General features: G+C 39.6%; 1 protein-coding gene across 4 annotated transcripts in view; it reads right to left on the bottom strand.

Moving 5' to 3' along the window:
• LOC127489251 (ankyrin repeat domain-containing protein 26) overlaps window positions 1–20584 on the bottom strand; it is a 235550-nt gene that overhangs the window by 98303 nt on the left and 116663 nt on the right. For all 4 annotated transcript variants that reach the window (XM_070056031.1, XM_070056032.1, XM_070056030.1 and 1 more), the window contains 4 exons: window positions 10322–10409; window positions 6703–6731; window positions 6497–6569; window positions 2530–2720 (listed from right to left, as the gene is read on the bottom strand). In XM_070056031.1, the coding sequence (XP_069912132.1) occupies window positions 2530–2720; window positions 6497–6569; window positions 6703–6731; window positions 10322–10409 (381 nt within the window). The remainder of the gene's footprint in view (window positions 1–2529; window positions 2721–6496; window positions 6570–6702; window positions 6732–10321; window positions 10410–20584) is intronic.

Here is a 20584-nt window from a genome sequence, read left to right as displayed (position 1 = left end):
AATCTTAATTTAAAAAAAAACTACGTTTCCAGCAATATTTGTCCCTTTAGATCCTGGGATATTTGATATTCAGAAAAGAAATACATGCTCACTAAAATATATCCATCCAAGTTTGCCACACCTCAAAAGAAGAGGGAATGTCATGAATTGTTAGTGAGAGATACTGAAAAATAAGCTTCCCTCATTTTACAGTCACTAAGCATATAATTTCATAGACGGAAGGCATGAAGTAATTAAGTGTTCTGGCCCCATTATCTACTGATAATGGGAATAAAACTTCAAAAGGTTAAATGATTCAGACAAAGTACACAGAGTGGCTTTTCCTAGCATTTTATGGCACTAACAGAAAACACACATTCTATAACACTGAATCATATACATTACCAGAGAAAATAACCAAATTAATCACAGAAATGAGCAGTGTGACTTTGTCAAAATACTCCAATGCCTTCAGGGTGAGGAGCGTGAAGAGAGGCTTTATCTACCCTTACCTATAAGAGGATATCTGTAGATTTTTACATACCTATAAAACTGTAAGTACTCCAGAATGTAGCATCCTAATTTAGAGACAAACATTGAACTTCTGGTGGTGGTTTATGATACTTATAAAAGTCTAATTCACCAGAAATACTTGTGTAAGCATAAAAGTTACATGAAAGTGTATGTAAGTGTTTAAAAAATCTTTAAAACAGTCATGTTGGAACACAAAGTTCCATATACTTTAACTGAATCAGATAAAGTTGTACAATAGACAAGGCACAATAAACAGACTCACTATGCTTGTAATATGTTTCACAACACTCAAGGCCAGGTACATGCTAATATTCACTCTCAAACAATGGTTCCTTCCCACGGTATGCTCACCGGATCCCACATATTCATATTTTAATATGTAATCAATACAATTCACACAAGATGATCCAAGTAGTTGGTTTCCTGAACCCGCATAAGGGACTCAGATGAAGTTTCTGGCTCCTGATTTAGGTCTAGCGCAGTCCTGGCCAAGGTTGCCAATTGTGGAGTGAAACAGTTGATTAAAGCTCACTCTTGCTCGTGCTCTCTCTCTTCCTCTCTCTCTCCCTCCCTCCCTTCTCCCATATCTCCCTCCTCCCTCTTCCAAAACTCTGCTTTTCAAATAAATAAGTGAATCTTTAAAAAATAAATAACTGTAATTTATTGTTAATCCAATCAAAATGGCTAGGGCTTATTAAAATTTTTTTAAAAATCTTTATACTTATTCTGGTTCAGAAAGTCATAGAGTATTCAGTTAAATTATTTGCCCAGGTTAAAGGTCACTGGGAAGAATTAAATAATAAAAACTATGAAGATTTTTTTAACTGTAATTTAGAGAGCAACATCATTGTGTACATAAGCTTTTTCTAGGTAGAAAATCACAATGGATCAGGTAATTGACACAGGCAAATAGTAGAGTATCAGCAAGGGAACCTCTCTGTATTTTACAAGTTAAACTTTTCACCAAGGCCAGAAACTACTTGTAATGAGACTACCTCATTCTTTTTAAAATCTACTTTAATGTATTGGAAAGTCAGAGAGAGGGAGAGAGAGGGAGAGGGGGAGAGAAAGAGACAAACTCTGCTGGTTCTCTAAAACTACCCACAATAAGCATGACTAGGCCAGGCAAAGGCCAGAAGCTGGGAACCTAAAGGTACATCTCTCACAGGAGCGTGAGAGAAACAAGTACTTGAGCCATCACCTGCTTTCCAGGGTATGCATTACTGGAAGACAGAACTGGAGCAGCACTTGGACATAAAGCCTGGAACTGTGATATGGAATGTTAGTATCCCAAGTGGTGTCTTAATGACCATGACAAATGTCCATCTTATCCTACCTCATTCTTAAATCTACACATATTTTGCTACAGTACTTCATTTTGATGTTTTGTCCCTATGTGAGGGAGAACAACAAATAATTTCTTTTTTTTTTTAATTTTTTTTTGACAGGTAGAGTTATAGACAGGGAGAGGGAGAGACAGAGAGAAAAGTCTTCCTTCGATTGGTTCACTCCCCAAACGGCCGCCTCAGCCAGTGCTACGCTGATCCGAAGCCAGGAGCCAGGTGCTTCCTCCTGGTCTCCCATGTGGGTGGAGGGCCCAAGGACTTGGGCCATCCTCCACTGCCTTCCCGGGCCACAGCAGAGAGCTGGACTGGAAGAGGAGCAGCTGGGACTAGAACCCAGGGCCCATATGGGATTCTGGCACCACAGGCGGAGGATTAGCCAAGTGAGCCATGGTGCCGGCCCGTGTAATAGGTTTTTAAAAATGTTATTGAATACCATATCTAGAATTGTTTGCCTCTTTCAAGAAAATGATTAGCTATATGATACAACAGCTTCTAAGATTTTGTCTAATAAGCAGTTAACATGTTTTTAATTAAGCATTAAATTATGATCTTTTGATACATATATACACACCTACATATATATAAATATCTGGTATGGAAAGTCATTTTGATTGGTATATGCTATGCTACACACAAAAATATGAAATCAGAAGTTTATATTTTTACATACCTGCTTATTTTTACTTTCATCAAGCCATTCTTGTTCTTCCTTGGGTGTTGTTTTAATGTCATTATTTGTTGGAGAAGACTTGACATTTTTTAATTCAAGTTCTGTGCTTTTATATTGATTAGTATTGCAGTGAGGAAGGAAATGCCTCTTGAGATGTTTTGGTATTGGTTTTAACTTGATTCTGCCTGTAACTACAAAACACTAGACTTTATTATTTGAATCACATGCTTCAATTGTTTAGTTTGGGTAAGCCACAAGTCCAAAATGTTTTCTGGGCCACTGAGGTGAGGCACATATCCAGGGTCTAATCCAATTAGTGATATTTTGTTTAATATTTTTTTGGCATTTACACAGGTAACTCTAGTGTCCCTTACAGATCTATATTTCCACTTAAATATGTTAATTATCAGTGAGAGGAAAGCTACAATCTTAAAAAATAGCAAATAACTTACTTTATCAATCGAAAGCTTAAGCTTAATCTTTCATTGAATATTTAATTCTTTAAGAAATACCTCTGACTTCCAAATTATCAGCAAACAACTTGAGGAGACAGCAGATATCTTCCTGTGTACTAAATATAATCATGTAACCCACTCAGAAGTTTATGCTAAATACCAGCCCACACAAAATTATCTACACTCTTGTCTCTATTGTTTATATGTGAACTCGAGCTCAAGAATAAAAATGATTTTCTGAATTATATCCTGTTGACTTTAGGTGGCATAAGAGGAGTAATCCAAAAGTGAACCCTGGAACAAAATGATGTTTGAAAGTCACACTATGAAATTATGCAGTCACACAGAAGTGCTCCAGGGTTAAATTCTGTGCTCTGATTTCCTCAGCTATTACTTTTATCTGTCCATGAGATTCCATGGATATTGATGGATTTTTGGTCACAGAGTTAATAAAACAGTTATGTATCATCAATTGTCAAATTTGTATATCTTTGACACCTCTTATTACTGAGAATCAAAGGATAATCAAACTAGTAGGCAGCTGGGGGCAGAATCACAGTCTGAAAAACTTAAAAGTTATTTTTTCAACCATAAGAATGAAAATAATACAAATAAGATTAACATATACAAATGCATTAATTAAAAATTAGTTTAGTTCCAATATAGAAGCAAAGTACACAGAATCTCAGAATGCTCTAACTGGTATTTATCTGAAATATTTTTATCATTTTGATAAAAGATAAACTATCATATTTAAATATTTTAAGACAAGTCTAGAACAAAATCAGAAAAACAGAAAAAATTGTTATAGAATGCTATTATTTAATAAATATAAATTTTTAAATACAACTTTTGGATGATAGTGGTTCTTCCCCCCATAACTTCCCTCCCACTTGCAACCATCCCATTTCCTACTCCCTGTCCCATCCTATTCTTTATTAAGATTTATTTTTAATTATCTTTATATATAGAAGATGAAATCTTTACTCAGTATAGAGTTTAACAGTTTGCACCCACACAGACACACAAAGTATAAAGTACTGTTTGAAGACTAGTTTTACTGTTAATTCTCATAGTACAACACAGTAAGGACAGACGTCCTACAAGGGGAGCAAGTACACAGTGACTGCTATTCTTGATTTAACAATTGACACTCTTATTTATGATGTTAGTGATCACCTGAGGCTCTTGTCATGAGCCGCCAAGGCTATGGAAGCCTCTTGAGTCCACAAACTCTGACATTATTTAGATAAGGCCATAGTCAAAGTGAAAGTTCTTTCCCACCCTCAGAGAAAGGTATCTCCTTCGTTGATGGGTCGTTCTTTCCACTGGGATCTCACTCACGGAGATCTTTCATTTAGGTCATTTTTTGCCAGTGTCTTGGCTTTCAGTGCCTGAAATACTCTCATGGACTTTTTAGCCAGATCCAAATACCTTAAGGGCTGATTCTGAGGCCAGAGTGCTGTTTAAGGCATCTGCATTCTATGAATCTGCTGTGTATCCTGCTTCCCATGTTAGGGCATCTGCCATTCTATGAATCTGCTCTGTATCCCACTTCCCGTGTTGGAGTGTTCTCTCCTTTTTAATTCTATCAATTATTATTAGCAGACACATATTATTTATGTGATCCCTTTGACACTTAATCCTATCTTTATGATCAAATATGAACTTAAACTAGTTAAACTTAAACACTTTAACTAGTAAGATAGCATTGGTACCTGTGAACTTAATGGGATTTGGAGTCCCATGGCAAGATTTTAGCTTTACCCTCTAAGAGTAAGTCCGAGGGATCATGTGCCAAACTGTACATCTCCTCCCTATCTTATTCCCACTCTTATTTTTAACAGAAGTCAATTTTCAATTGCATTTAAACACCTAAGAATAACTGTGTGTTAAGTAAAGAGTTCAACCAATGGTATTAAGTAGAAAAAGAAAATATTAAAAAGAATAAAATAGTAAGCTGTTCCTCGATAGTCAGGACAAAGGCTGATCAAGTCATTGCTTCTTGTGTCAGTTTCACTTTTACAGGTTTCCTTTTAAGTGCTCAGTTAGTTGTCACAGATCAGGGACATATGATATTTGTCCCTTTGGTACTGGCTTATTTCACTCAGCATAATATTTTCCAGATTCCTCCATTTTGTTTCAAATGACCAGATTTCATTTTTTACCACTGTGTATTATTCCATAGAGTACGTATTTCATAATTTATTTATCCAGTCTTCTGTTCATGGGCATTTACGTTGATTTCATGTCTTCGTTATTGTGAATGAGCTACAATTAACTTTGAGGTACAGATAGCTTTTTTATTTGCCAATTTAATTTCTCTTGAGTAAATTCTGAGGAATGGGATGGCTGGGTCGTGTGGTAGGGTTATATTCAGAAGAAATAAAACTTTAAAGGTGATTCTATCACCAGGGACTGCATTAACATTTGGGTAAGACTACAAAGGGTTTCAAGTAGTAATTCTAAATTCTGATCCAAGTTGGTATGTTCAGGTGCCAAAAAATCAAATTAAGTAATTTTAGGTGTTAATTGCAATTTTCAATCCATTCTCTTAAAAGTGCAGAATCAACTATTTCAGAGAGATATGCCATAAATACTATTAGTTGTAACAGTTAATGGGTCATGGATATTGGAATGTAGGACTCTGCATGCTGGTACTTAATTTTCCCAGTTTTCATATCTAATAAACTAACTATGAACAGAGCAGTCCACTAAGTAAAGGATCTCCAAATACTCACAAGGATTTTAATGGTAAAAGGAACCCTAAGATGAGAATGTTTAAGAGTTCTAATTTACAATTAAATTATTTGGGGACACTAAATCAGTTCTTAAAGAAAATTTAAAGTATATATTTTTATTCTATATTGACACATCATTGTGGCATAGAATATGTTGTTTCCATATGTGTATTGTATTATACAATGTATAATGAGCAGATTAGATCATTATTAGCATACCAGTCACTTCAAATATTTATTCTTTGGGAAAATTCAAAATCTTATTAACTATTTGAGATTGCAGTTCCTCTTCTGTGCTTTAAAAACTGAGATTAAGTATGATTAAGTAATGTCTGTGTTCTCTGTAATCACACACACACACAAATGAGAGTATGCTAATCAGAACATCACCAGGATGGAACAATTAAAAAAATGAAATGTTAGGAATAATGTTCCAATTAAGGTAAAGATCAGAATTCTAGGACATTTTAAACCATTAAAATTATAATATCTTAATTAACTTATGTCAATCCTAATAAAAGATAGGAATTTTAAACTAGGCACTTCAGGGTATCAAAAAACGAAAGGTATTTTTTAGCATCTCAGTTAAAGGTTACAGTCTCTAGATGAGAAATATATTTTTTTCAGACATGAATCTGAAAATGATATCTGCATTATTTGTGTCAAAACCTTTTATCAAATCTGCAGACAAAAATAATTTTTAGAATGAAGATTGAAGGCATTTCAAATACTATATTTCTTTCCAGAGTAACATTTGTACTGCAAAATTACCTTGTCTGCATGTTTGTACTTCATTCATTCCCACTGATGTTGTCCAAAAAGGATGTATTGCTTCCAGACGAGGCTGAAGGAGTTTTGAAACAAGATAGTTAACAATGCATATTTCATATAATATGTATTTAATTAGAGAAAAATGTAAAATACACATTATTACCAGCTATTGAGAATATTCAAGACAAAAATGTAAACGTTATTACCGTCAATTCAGTGGATCCCTTAGCAAACTCTAAAAAGCAAAAGAGATATACAGTCAATTATATGTAAATATGACAAGGCCGACAATATATGGTGCAGGTTTAGCATTGCGCTAAGTCCACATGTGTGGCTATGGAAATGATTACTGTAGGTTTGGGGGAAGCGGTTTATATTTGGGGTGCTAGGAAAACAACATGCAAGATAGAAGTATATATAAAAACATACAAACCAGAGTTCTATCAAAAATAAGTTCCTAGTATTACACAGCATAGTTGAGCAACTATATCACAGTAACCTATCTTATAATGAAATAAAAGGAGTACCAAGCTTTAATAATATCATGTGAAAGAAAAGAACATGCCAATTACCCTGATCTCATCAAGATATGTTGTATACATATAATGAAATGTCACACTGAATTCCATAAACATATATAATAATTTTTAATAAAAATAAAAATAAAAAATCAAATAAAATTCAACAAAATAGACCTATGGGTTTAATAAAACACGCCACTAAGATTTCAAAACGTATGATAATGTCTCAAAAAGTATGACTGTTAATTAAGCAAAAAGGTACCCATATGCCAAAGTGAGCATGCTGAGTACTGGAGACAAATGTGATCTTTAATCAAAGGAACAAATCATGACCATGAGAGTCTAAATGAGAAAGCTGATGGTCGAATGTGACAGCATACCTTTACTGTACACATCAGAATCATTTATTCCATTGTGCTACAATTGTTTTTCGGTGTCTCCTGTATTTTGGAAGCGTACAGTTGTGATGAAAGATGAATATATAATTCATTTCTTAGCAGAGAAAGTGGTCTGACCTCATCAATTGGTTTATATGCTTGGCTTTAGATAGTAACACATAGTCACAGTTTTCTATAATTATGAGGACTACTGGTTTGTGTACATTTCTTTCCTCCTCTAGTTTAGCTTTGAAAGATTTTACTTATTTATCTGAAAGACGGAAGAAGATAGATGAGAGAGATAGAGAAATATCTTCCATCTACTCTTCAAATGCCCACAAAAGCCATGGCAACATCAAATGGAGAGGTCGGCACTGTGGTGTAGCAGGTAAATCAGCTGCCTGCTATGCCGGCATCCCATATAGGCACCAGTTTGAGACCTGGCTTCTCCCCTTCCAAACCAACTCTCTGCTGTGGCTTGGGAAAGCAGTAGAAGATGGCCCAAGTCCTTGGGCCCCTGCACCCACTTGGGAGACCCAGAAGAAGCTCCTGGTTCCTGACTTCAGATCAGCTCAGCTCCAGCCTTTGTGGCCATTTGGGGAGTAAACCAGCAGATGGAAGACTTATCTCTCTCTCTCTCTCTCTCTCTCTCTCTCTCTCTGTGCATCTCCTTCTCTGTGTAGCTCTTTCAATTAAATAAATAAATTTAAAAAAAAATCAAGTGGAAGCTAGGAGACTGGATTGCCTTCCAGCTCTCACACAAGTGTTGCAGAATCTCAAGTACTTGGGTCCATCATCCACTGCTTCCCAGGCAGTTTTTCAGGAGGATGAACCTTAAGTGTGGCACCCGAATACGGAATACAGGCATCCCAACAGGTGGCTTAACCTACAGTCCCACAGTGCCTAGCCCTAGTTAGATGTCTTAAAGATTTTATCCCCTGATTCAAGGAGGTACATAGAACATATGTAAGTAATTGCATATAATATGCTTTTGACACAGAAACCTAGTCATCAAAAAGAATAAATTCACTAAGCTGCCACAGAATTATTAATATCACTTTTTATTCTAAATCAATGCAATATTTACTGAAAAATTCTGGTATTGAAGGAATGAAGTCTATGATATCTTGTTTCCAAAACACATTTATTCTAGCATAGTATGCTAACTTTAATTTTGTGAAACTACTTTATAAAAAATTTAGCTATAAGATAAGCCAATGATTCAATATTCAAATTTTTTCTCATTTAAATAGCATCCATGCAATTTATATCACTAGTGCTTTAGAATTAAATGAAGTTCAAATGAGTGGCTGCAATACCAGCACGCCATCCTGTTTTTGGTAATCTCTGGAGCAGCAATAACCTAATGTGTTTAAATGTGAACTTACAGAAGGCATCTGAAGTGAATATTCTCAGGTTTCCTTATTAGTAACTCTAAATTTACCAGGTTCACTTCATTCTCTCTTCTTCCCTCTTCAGAATCATCCCTCCTTATCAAAAGTAATCTCTGGATCTGTGCTCTGGATTCTTCGCCTTACCATTAATTTTAGGGACTATCCACACCACTTATTTTCCCATTTATCGCTACAATTTACAGTTCTAACTTCTATTTCAACCTCCCTTCAACTCTCCTTCCCTTCCCCAGAGCCTCTCAAACTTTACTCCTTCTTGGCTTCCTTCTTTCCTCTCATTCCTGTTTCCAATTTCTCCCTCTCCTCTCCTCTCTTCCCCTCCCCTCTCCTTCCCTCTCCTCCCCCTTCTTCCCCTCCCCTTCCCTCTCCTCCCCCTTCTTCCCCTCCCCTTCCCTCTCATCTCTTCCCCTCCCCTCTCCTTCCCTCTCCTCCCCCTTCTTCGCCTCCCCTCCCCTCTCCTCACCTTCCCTCTCCTCTCTCTCTCCCCTCCCCCGCTCTCCTCTCCTCTTCTTTACTTATCTCCACTCACTTCCCTCCCTCCATCCCTTCCTCCTTCCTTCCTTCCTTCCTTCCTTCCTTCCTTCCTTCCTTTCTTCCTCCCCTTTCATCCTCTGGATAGGAACATGCTGAGAAATAAAAACAAAAAATACTCTCCCTCTATCCTTTTAGTTCTTGAATACTTCTCCCAAGGTCCTTCTTTCAAATATCTCTGAAGGGAAACATATAACCCTAAAGCTCACCAGGGATCATGATGAAAATGCAGAATCCCACATTTAAGGAAACAAAATGTGCATTCTGAATAAGGTCCCCAGAGATTCTTAAGTTTAAGAAGTTCTAGTCTTTACAAAGCTTCCTTATATATTCCTTTTCCTTAACTCCCCTTTCTGGAATGTAGCCTTAAGTTCATCCCTGCCACATCCCCCAAATTTAATGGCATAAGATGTCATGGTTTAATGGGCTTTTTCTCAGGCAGTTAATTTTATTTCACCCTTTTCCCCATTCTAATTTCATTTAAAAAGACTAAAATTACCAAGTAATGAAATGACAAGTCAACCAGAAGAACAATAGAACATTCAGAAATACATGGAGATGGGCAAAGGACATGAATGGACAGTTCTCAAAAGAAGAAATACAAATAGTCAACACACACACACACACACACATAAATATATATAATACTCAATATTACTAGCCATTAGGAAAATGCAATGAGAAAATTACCATGAGATATCACCTCAGCCCTCAGAATGGGGGCTCTCCCTCATTCTGAATCCTCATTCCCTGACTTTATTCTGATTGTAGGTTATCCTGAAATGGAGCTAATACTTCAGCTCCTCTGGGGCACTCACAATTTAATGCATTGCTAACTAGTGGCACAATACACAGCTTACCACTCTCACTTATCTTTTCCTTGCTATGCATTTAATACACAACTTTCTTTAGCTATTGGTATACATCAATATTCATGTCTTAGATAAACATCTGTCAACTGGCTTTAAAAACTACAGTTCTTACCTTCCAGTGGTTCATTCATATCTTTTCCTTTTGCATCTGCTGCCATTGATTGATTAATGGATTCCTTCCAAGAATTTGTAGAAATAGTCTATTAAAGTTAATGCCAATAATGAGCTGCATACACTTCCCAACAATGTTCTAAAAGAATCTTAATTTTCCACTTTCTAAAGATTTCCACTTTATAAAGGCAAAAATAAGATCAGCATGTTTTATACAAATTCTCAAGATCAGGCCTAACTTTGGGTTTCATGTTACTGATTCTATAAATGCAGTATGGAGGTTCAGAGGAACAATAACTTATGATACTAATAACATATTTTAGCTACAAACTAACTCAAAAAGTCAACTCTGCATTGTATTCCCCAATAAAATAAAGAAGACAAACTAGAAAAACACATTGAAAAATTGTAGTGTTATAATACAGAGTTAAACACATGAACAATTTCTAGGTTTTGTCTTAACATTCTAAACATAAGAAACTTCAAAGTATGCCATACTGAGTATAAAGAGAACATCTCAGAAGCTGTACATTTACATACACAGTGGTTTAGAAATGCTAAGTTTTCTTTTTATTTACTTATTTGAGAGGTCAAGAGATACAGAGAAAGAAAAATATAACACGGAGAGAAAAAGAGAGAAAGAGACAGACAGGCTAGGGAGTATATCAGTTCACTGGTTCTGTCTCCAAATGCCACCACTTGTCAGCCATGGGCCACACCAAAGCTGAGAGCCAAGAACTCAGTCCCAGTCTCTGATGTGGATGGCATGAACACAATTACATTAGCTTAGACCCGTTGCTTACAGGGATGCACATTAGTTGGAAGCTGGATTTGGAATTAAGACATTGACCCAGGTACTAAGATGTAGGCTGCCAGAATCCCAACTGAGCTCTTAAATGCTAGGCAGAATTCCTGTCCTAAATATTATTTAATACAATGTTTAAACACGTGAAGATGGTTTGAATGAAATAGCAGGAGAGTAAGTAAAATTTTCCTTTATGATATGCTTCGTAACAGTATGCAAAAACCTGTATTAGTATGCAACTCATTGAAAGAAAGAAATACTGTGAAGATTGTACTGTAAGCTTTAATAAGAATAAGTGTATTTTTCTGCTTCAGCTTCTAACATGTGTCTGACACTCATTTGCATCATTTATTTTCTACACACAATAACATATTTAAAAAAGATTGAGGGTGATGGTTAGTCCACTACCTGCATCTTGCTAATTTCTGGAAGTGAAGAATAAAATAATAAACAGAGGTGATCCACTAATCTTTCTGTCCATAATGTCCTCCTTCTAGACATTCAGAGCGAATGTACATTCTCATTCTTATGCTGGGCAGCATCAAATCAGTAGCCATATTTTTTCCCTCTGCCTACAGAATTCCACCATACAAACCATTCCAACACGAAGCACAGACACCCTCAATATCTCTATTCAACAGTCTCTCATTACTTTTTATGAAGCATTTAGAGGTAATTGTTAGTGCTTGTTACCTTGATTTTCTGTTCCAACCATAAGAGAAGTAGCCCAAACCTGTAGAGAAGTAGCCCAAACCTGTAAAGTCAGTGCCTAACTGCCCTACCACATAGTTGGAACTCACCAACAAAATTTATTTAAGGTGTCAATTAAAATATTACCAGAAAGGTCTCAAGTATAAAGTTACTATATTCCTATAGAAAATTTCCAAAAGAAATCATCCCTGAATTAGAAAAAGTTCCAAGGTAGTTAGTATTCATATATTTGGTCACTGGTAGAGTGGAAACATTCTTTATTTCTTAGAAAAGATTATTCTTAAAACTCAACAAATTCCTTGTGATACCTAAACCTTTCTTTTTCACTGCACGGTACTGGATTTATGAAAGAAACCTTGAGTTTACACAGCTGTAAAGTACTTAGCACATAGTTGAATTACTCATGGGATGGGGAAATGTGAGGAACTAATTCCTTATAGGTATGCACTAAAGAGAGAAAGAAAGGGGAAACAGTCTCTTTGCAAGTGGTTGGTCAAATGGTGAAGAAGCTAAGTCTAAAGGATTATGTCTGATGTGAGAGTGCCTGGGCTTAAGTCTAGGCTCCAGCTCAGAAATCTAGCTTCCTACAAATGTGGGCAGAGTGAGACAGTTGGTGGTGACTCAAGTACTTAAGTTCTAGCCATCCACATGGGAGACTGGAACTGAGTTTCCAGTTCCTGTATCTCAGCTTCAACGAGGTTATGTTCCTGGAGTTGCAGGCACACATAGGGATTGACCTATAGGACCCAAGAGAGTTCTGCGTGTCTCAACTGGCATGTGAGTAGATATCTATCTGTGTTATCTCTGTGTCTGCCTTTTGTGTCAATATCTTCAACAAGGTACAAAAAGCCTTAAGGAAAAGATATAAACTATAATAGGTGTTTAGCTTCTAAACTGTGCCAGACTAGGGAGAGAATTTTGACAGTGCAGTAAGCTGTTCCTGGGGACACTGGCATCCCATAGAGTAGTGCCTAACCTACTATATTCGTACTCCAGATTCTAGATCATGTGCATGCTGCGAGGCAGGTATGGCTTATATACATGAGTCCCTGCCAACCCTGCGGAGGGTCCACCAAATACCAAACTCCTAGATAGAACCTGCCCAGTCCTGAATGTTTCAAGTATTTGTGCAGTAAATCATTGCACTGAAGATCTCTCTGTTGGTTTGCCACTAAAATAAGTGAAAATAAGTAACATTAAAACATGCCAGACACTTATTTTCACATTTTCTTTATTAAACTGATCACATAACAATGGCTGCAATTATGGTTGTCCCACTTTAAAGTTTTGCTAATACCCAACTATAACAACCAAATGATAAAAAATGAGACCCACTAGTTTTCTGCCCAGATTATTCTAATCCTAGACTTTCACACACATGATTCCATCTCATCCGTTCATTGGCAGCATCATAGTTACATTCAGAAAGGTTTTCTCTGACTAAGGAATTCCAAATTCAACTCCCACTTCTATGCTAAGGAAAAAAAATCAGATTTAAATATATTTGCTCAGTACACATAACTGAGGTAAATGTTGGTACCATTTTCCTAAATGTGGTAACACACAAATAGCTTATATCTTTATTTTTAAGGCAAGATAGATAGTAACTTATAGATCAGCATAAGAGTATGTCTTATAACTTAGTGAAATGCCTGACCCCAAGGCAGCAGCTGTTCAAACCTAAGAACTTAGGCTTGTTTTCACTCATTGTCCAGCGTCACCATAGAAAACACAATTTTATATATATGTAATGACTAACATTGCTGCCATAAAAGTAATCAAGACATTTTCTTTTCTTTTTTTAATAAAGATCTTATTCACTTATTTGAGAAGCAGAGTTACAGATAGAGAGGATGAGAGACAGAGAGAAAGGTCTTCCATATGCTGGTTCACTCCCCAGATGCCCACAATGATTGGTGCTGGGCTGACCAGAAGCCAGGAGCCAAGAGCTTCTGCACAGTCTCCTATGTAGGTATAGAGCCCAAGCACTTGGGCCATTGTCTACTGTTTCCCCATGCTATAGCAGAGAGATGGATTAGAAGAGGAGCATCTGGGTCTCAAACAAGTGCCCATATGGGATGCTGACACCGGAGGTGGAGGCTTAGCCTACTATGCCACAGCACTCAATCTGGGGGAATTTTAATTTCAAAATGGTTTATGTTATTTTTATTTAGTAAATATAAATTTCCAAAGTACAGTTAATGGATTACAATGGGTTCCCCCCATAATTTCCCTCCCACTCACACCCCTCCCATCTCCCGCTCCCTCTCCCATTCCATTCACATCAAGATTCATTTTCAATTATCTTTATATACAGAAGATCGATTCAGTACATATTAAGTAAAGATTTCATCAGTTTGCACCCACACAGAAACACAAAGTATAAAATACTGTTTCAGTACTAGTTATAGCATTATTTCACATTGGACAACACACTAAGGACAGATCCCACATGAGAAGTAAGTACACAGTGACTCCTGTTGTTGACTTAACAATGTGACACTCTTGTTTATGGCGTCAGTAATCTCCCTAGGCTCTAGTCATGAGTTGCCAAGGCTATGGAAGCCTTTTGAGTTCGCCGACTTCGATCTTATTCTGACAGGGTCATAGTCAAAGTGGAAGTTCTCTCCTCCCTTCAGAGAAGGGTACCTCCTTCTTTGATGGCCCCATTCTTTCCACTGGGATCTCACTCACAGAGATCTTCCATTTAGGTCTTCTTTTTTTTTTTTCCAGGGTGTTTTGGCTTTCCATGCCTAAAATACTCTCATGGGCTCTTCAGCCAGATCTGAATGCCTTAAGGGCTGATTCTGAGGCCAGAGTGCTGTTTAGGACATCTGCCATTCTGTGAGTCTGCTGTGTATCCCGCTTCCCATGATGGATCATTCTCTCCCTTTTTGATTCTATCAGTTAGTATTAGCAGACACTAGTCTTGTTTGTGTGATCCCTTTGACTCTTAGACCTGAATATAACCCTACCATTCAACCCAGCCATCCCACTCCTTGGAATTTACCCAAAGGAATTTAAATTGGCAAACATAAAAGCGGTCTGCACATTAATGTTTATTGCAGCTCAATTCACAATAGCTAAGACATGGAACCAACCCAAATGCCCATCAACAGTAGACTGGATAAAGAAATTATGGGACATGTACTCTATAGAATACTATACAGCAGTCAAAAACAACGAAATCTGGTCATCTGCAACAAGACGGAGGAATCTGGAAAACATCATGCTGAGTGAATTAAGCCAGTCCCAAAGGGACAAATATCATATGTTCTCCCTGATCAGCGACAACTAACTGAGCACCAAAGGGGAAACTTGTTGAAGTGAAATGGACACTATGAGAAACAGTGACTTGATCAGCTCTTGTCCTGACTGTTGATGTACAATGTAATACTTTATCCATTTTAGTATTTTCTCTTTGTTTTGTCCTAGTACTATTGGTTGAACTCTGTGATTAACACACAATTATTCTTAGGTGTTTAAATTTTAACTAGAAAGTGATCCCTGTTAAATATAAGAGTGGGAATAAGAGAGGGAGGAGATGCACAATTTGGGACATGCTCAATCAGACTTGCCCCAAATGGTGGAGTTAGAATCATGCCAGGGGATCCCAATACAATCCCATCAAGGTGGCATGTACCAATGCCATCTCACTAGTCCAAGTGATCAATTTCAGTTCAAAATGGTTTTTATTTAAAGGCCCCCACTTATCCAAAATCTTATTGCTATAATCTAACATTTTTATATTCTCCACGCTTCCCCTTCACTGAAATATTCTTTACAGATTGACAATTGACAATACAAATATAATAATGATGATTTGAGGGCCGGTGACATGGCTCAATAGGCTAATCCTCCACCTGCGGCGCCGGCACTCTGGGTTCTAGTCCCGGTCGGGGCACCGGATTCTGTCCTGGTTGCCCCTCTTCCAGGCCAGCTCTCTGCTATGGCCCGGGAGTGCAGTGGAGGATGGCCCAAGTCCTTGGGCCCTGCACCCGCATGGGAGACCAGGAAAAGCGCCTGGCTCCTGGCTTCGGATCAGCGCAATGCGCCAGCAACAGCGCGCTGGCCACGCCGGCCACTGGAGGGTGAACCAATGGCAAAAGGAAGACCTTTCTCTCTGTCTCTCTCTCACTGTCCACTCTGCCTGTCAGAAAAAAATAATGATGATTTGAAGTGTCAGGTATTGATTTGTGAGTTCCAAACTGTGAAAACCCACAGATAAAACAGTTCCTTTTCAAAAGCATATTAGGATGATTAGTAATCCTTGTAGCTACCATAGAACCAGACATTTGGCATAAATTGCACTGTGAGAAAACCATACATTTTAGCTAAATTTTGGAAACTAATTCCTAATTACTTGTGTTAATTAGGCCTTATGTTTTGAACTGTACTGTACTGGCTGCATTAAATTAGTCATGTAGAGAATTGTCACAGTGCACTAGTGCATCAGGAAAATACTCATCACATGATGAAAATGTAAGGAAATAATTCTAATAGGAACACACAGAGGTGAGAAAGAGACATCAAGTCATACCATTCGCAGCTATTTGTCATAGTGTCTCAGACACTAATAGAGCACCTGAATACACTATGTCAGTGCCTGGATTCCATTTCTGGTTTTGGATATGGTATTAAAAATCCTGTTGGGAAGGCCAAAATTGTGGCAAAGTGGGTAAAGCTGCTGACTGCTATGTTGGCACCCCAGGTGGGCCTCAGTTCATAATTATGCTGTTAGACTTCTGATCCAGTGCCCTGCAAATGGCCTTTGAAAAGTAATGGAAGAAGGCCCATATGTTTGGGCCCCTGCCACCTACCTAGGAGAACCAGATGAAGCTCCTTTCTTTGGCCTGGCTTAGCCCTGACATTGTGACCACTTGTTGAGTGTGCCAGTGAAAGGAAGTAGTCTTTCTCACTGTCTCTCCCTTTCTCTGTATCTATGACTTGGAAATAAATAAGTAAACCTTAAAAATCCTGCTGTGGCTGGTGTGTGGTGCAATACGTGAATCTGCCACTGGCAATGCAGCATCTCATAGTTCCATACTGGAATGTCAGTTTGAGCCTCAACTGTTATTCTCCTAATCCACCTCCTGCCCATGCAACTGGGAAAGCAGCAGAAGAATGGCACAAGTATTTGGTCTACTGTCACCAAAATTTGAGACCTGGCTAGAGCTTTGGGCTCCTGGCTTCAGCCTGGCCCAGCCCTAGCTGCTGTAGCCATTTGGGGAGTCAATTAGTGGATGGAAGAATTCTTTGTCGCTCAATTCTTTCATCCCTCCATCTCTCCATCTTTATCTGTCATTCTGCCTTTCAAATAATAGAATGAATTTCATTAAAAATTTCCAGCTAATACAGACTTAGAAAGGCATGAGGTGATGTCTCAAGCAGTTAGGCCCCTGACAGGGAGACCTGGATGGAGTTTTGAGAACTTAGCTACTGGCTTTGGTTGGGTCTTGTCCCAATCATACCAGAGATTTGGAGAGTAAATTTGTATGTGATAGCTCTGTGGGTTTGCCTTTCATCTCTCTCTGCCTCTTGGTTTCTCAAATAAATGTTTAAAAGACCAGAGAATCAAGAACCATACTCTTCTGTGCTTTAGGTTCTTCTCTATTCAGGATGACCTCCTCCTGCACATTCACAGGGATGGCCCCAACTCTTCCTTTACTTGGCAGTGGCATAGTCACATTCCAAAGAAAAAAAATCTCTGAATACAGAATTCTACCCCACGTTCCACCTTTAACCTTATGGAAAATCCCCTGAATATTTTGCAGCCCCACATTCTCTGCTAGATTTATATGAAGGGTGGATAACAAATTATCGTGGATTGCTGCTTGCTATGACATTCTAACCATGACAGAAGTAGCCCCTTTTAATATATTCACTGTCTAAAATTCAAGCTTATATTAGGCACAAAACAAAAATAATTATTCATTTTAAAACATTCAAAATATCTCCAGAAAGGCCTGAAGGGCCCCGTCACTATATTAACATAGGAAATATAGTAATGATGCAGTAATAAGACTAAACATTTCATGCCAAATCAAATTTCTCAGTTTTTTCATGGCACTGCCACTGAGTCACACTGGCCTTCAGATTTTAAAAAGTCTACTTTCAAGCATAAGTAATTGACATCACTGGATGCTTTTTTCTTCATTCTGTATGTATTTCACTGTTTGCATCATGTTTGCCTATTTCTTGCCACGTTATTTTATTGTACTGCCTAAGAGTTAGATGTCAATCATTCAGGTGTGGTCACTGGGATTCAAATGACTTATATCACTTTTCACAAGACTCCATTACCAGGGAAAGGCCAGTATATTAACATGTCTTAGGACTTCAGTGAAGTCACAGAAATCAGTATGAAGCAACTGCTCAAGTCAGAAAGCAAATCCTATCTCATTTCCAGTTGCCACTATGAAAATCACCATTATTAATACTTAAGTGGTTATTGTGGGGAGCAATCCGGACTAGACTGTTACTCGAATTAGGACTTATTCTATGCATCTGCTCTCCCACAATATGGCGCTGGGAGAGAAGTAAACAGCTTCCGCACAGCTGCCTCCAGTTCAACCAATTAACTGTAGGACTTGCTCCTGATTGGAGAGCAGCGTACTCGGCGTGTGGGCAGCCGAGTTGGGATTGGCAGAGAAGGACTATAAAGGAGGAGAGAGACGGCATGCACCGGGAACATCTATGGGGAACATCTAAGGGAACCCGTGCAGCCCCCGAGAGAGCCGGCCGGCGGTGTGCCGCTCCCCTGCGGAAGTGGGGAATGTGGCCAGGGGGAACTGCCCTTCCACGGAGGTGGAAGGGATAGTAGCCAACCCGGGAAGAACCAGCAGCAAACCCGGGGAGGGCCGAGCAGACAAAAAGAACAGCGCAGGGTCCTGTGTCGTTCCCCCACGAAGACGGGGAGCGACATAATGGTGCCGTGACTCGGATAGGAAACCTAGCTCGGATAGGAAACCTAGGACGGATAGCAAACTTAGGAGGGAAGAAACGGGAAGAACTGGGAAATTACTGGAGAGACTAGCAAACAGCCTAGGGAAAAGCCGGACGAAAAGGGTGCCGGAAGAAGCTATTGAAAGCCTAGGCATAGACTCTGATACGGACTACAGGGGGAAGCTGGGAGAAATCTCTAAGGTCGAAAGCGAAAGTGAAAGCTAGAACAAACAGATTCGGACGCGGACTGTGGGGAGAGGCCAGGAGAAATGAGGGAGGAATATCGTTGGAGGAAAGCTTGGGGAAACATACCGGGTAGAGAAAACTGTTAGGGAAATTGAAGCCGCGGGGGGCAGGCCAAGGCGGAAACGAAAGCCACTTTGGGGTTCTCAGGTTAGCCCGGGAATAGGGGGCGAAAAGTTGAAACCAGAAGCTGAGACGTAAGCCAGATTGGGATCCGTCTGATTAGCCCGGGGAGCAAAGGACGGGAAGCCAAATCGTGGGGCGGAGACGTACGCTGGGTTGAATTCGCCAGGCTAGCCCGGGGAACTTAGATTGAATCCTAGTGGCGGAGACGCAAGCTACGCTGTGTTACTCGCGGAAGCCGCCGCGTGCAGAGAGAGCACGGGGCGTGAATAGATAGGGAACGCTGGCGTAGGCCGTGGTTCAGACGCGAAAGGGTTAAGCGTGGAGACCGCGGACCGCGCAAAGCCGGGAAGCCGCGCAGAGAGGCGCAGAGCCGGGAACCCGCCGGCGGGGCGAGGTGCCGGAAAGCCGCAGGGATAAGAGAAACAGAAGTTTGGAAGTGAAGTAAAAGAGAAATAGGAATGCTGGAAGATAGAAGTAAAATGGGAGAAATAGGAATGCCCGGAGATAGAGAAATAGAGAGAAATAAGGCCTCCCCTCAACATGCCAATTAGAAGGCTTGGATTCGGTCTGCCCGATTAGTGAGGCGGTGAGCACCTGGGCGGCTAGCCGCAGGTCACCGAAGACAGGCACGAATTAACATCAGTAAAGCTTCCCCACAATGCAACAATTAGGAGGCTTGGATTCGGTCTGCCTGATTTAAGGCGGTAAGCGCCAGCAAAGCTCGACCAGAGTATGAGCTGCAGGTCACCGAAGATAGGCACGAACCAACACTAATAAGTCTCCCCCACAATAAGGCAATGAGAAGGCTTGGATTCGGTTTGCCTGATAGGTCTTGTAAGTCCCCTGCAGGCAGAGCAGAGCATGCGCTGCAGGGCACCGAACACAGGCACGCATCAGCGCCTAAAAACCTCCTCACAACATGGCGAAGAGAGGACCCGGATTCGGTTTGCCTGATAGGACTTGTAAGAGCCTGTGACAACTCTAGCAAGTAGAGCAGAGTGTGTGCCACGGGACACCGAAGACAGGCGCGTATCAACGCTAAAAAATAAAAAGAAAGGGGGATCTGTGGGGAGCAATCCGGACTAGACTGTTACTCGAATTAGGACTTATTCTATGCATCTGCTCTCCCACAATATGGCGCTGGGAGAGAAGTAAACAGCTTCCGCACAGCTGCCTCCAGTTCAACCAATTAACTGTAGGACTTGCTCCTGATTGGAGAGCAGCGTACTCGGCGTGTGGGCAGCCGAGTTGGGATTGGCAGAGAAGGACTATAAAGGAGGAGAGAGACGGCATGCACCGGGAACATCTATGGGGAACATCTAAGGGAACCCGTGCAGCCCCCGAGAGAGCCGGCCGGCGGTGTGCCGCTCCCCTGCGGAAGTGGGGAATGTGGCCAGGGGGAACTGCCCTTCCACGGAGGTGGAAGGGATAGTA

This window comes from Oryctolagus cuniculus, chromosome 13 (assembly GCF_964237555.1).
Source record: "Oryctolagus cuniculus chromosome 13, mOryCun1.1, whole genome shotgun sequence".
Classification (NCBI taxonomy): Eukaryota; Metazoa; Chordata; class Mammalia; order Lagomorpha; family Leporidae; genus Oryctolagus; species Oryctolagus cuniculus.
The sequence above is the reverse complement of the archived record's forward strand: the minus strand, read 5'-3'. Positions and strand labels throughout refer to the sequence as shown.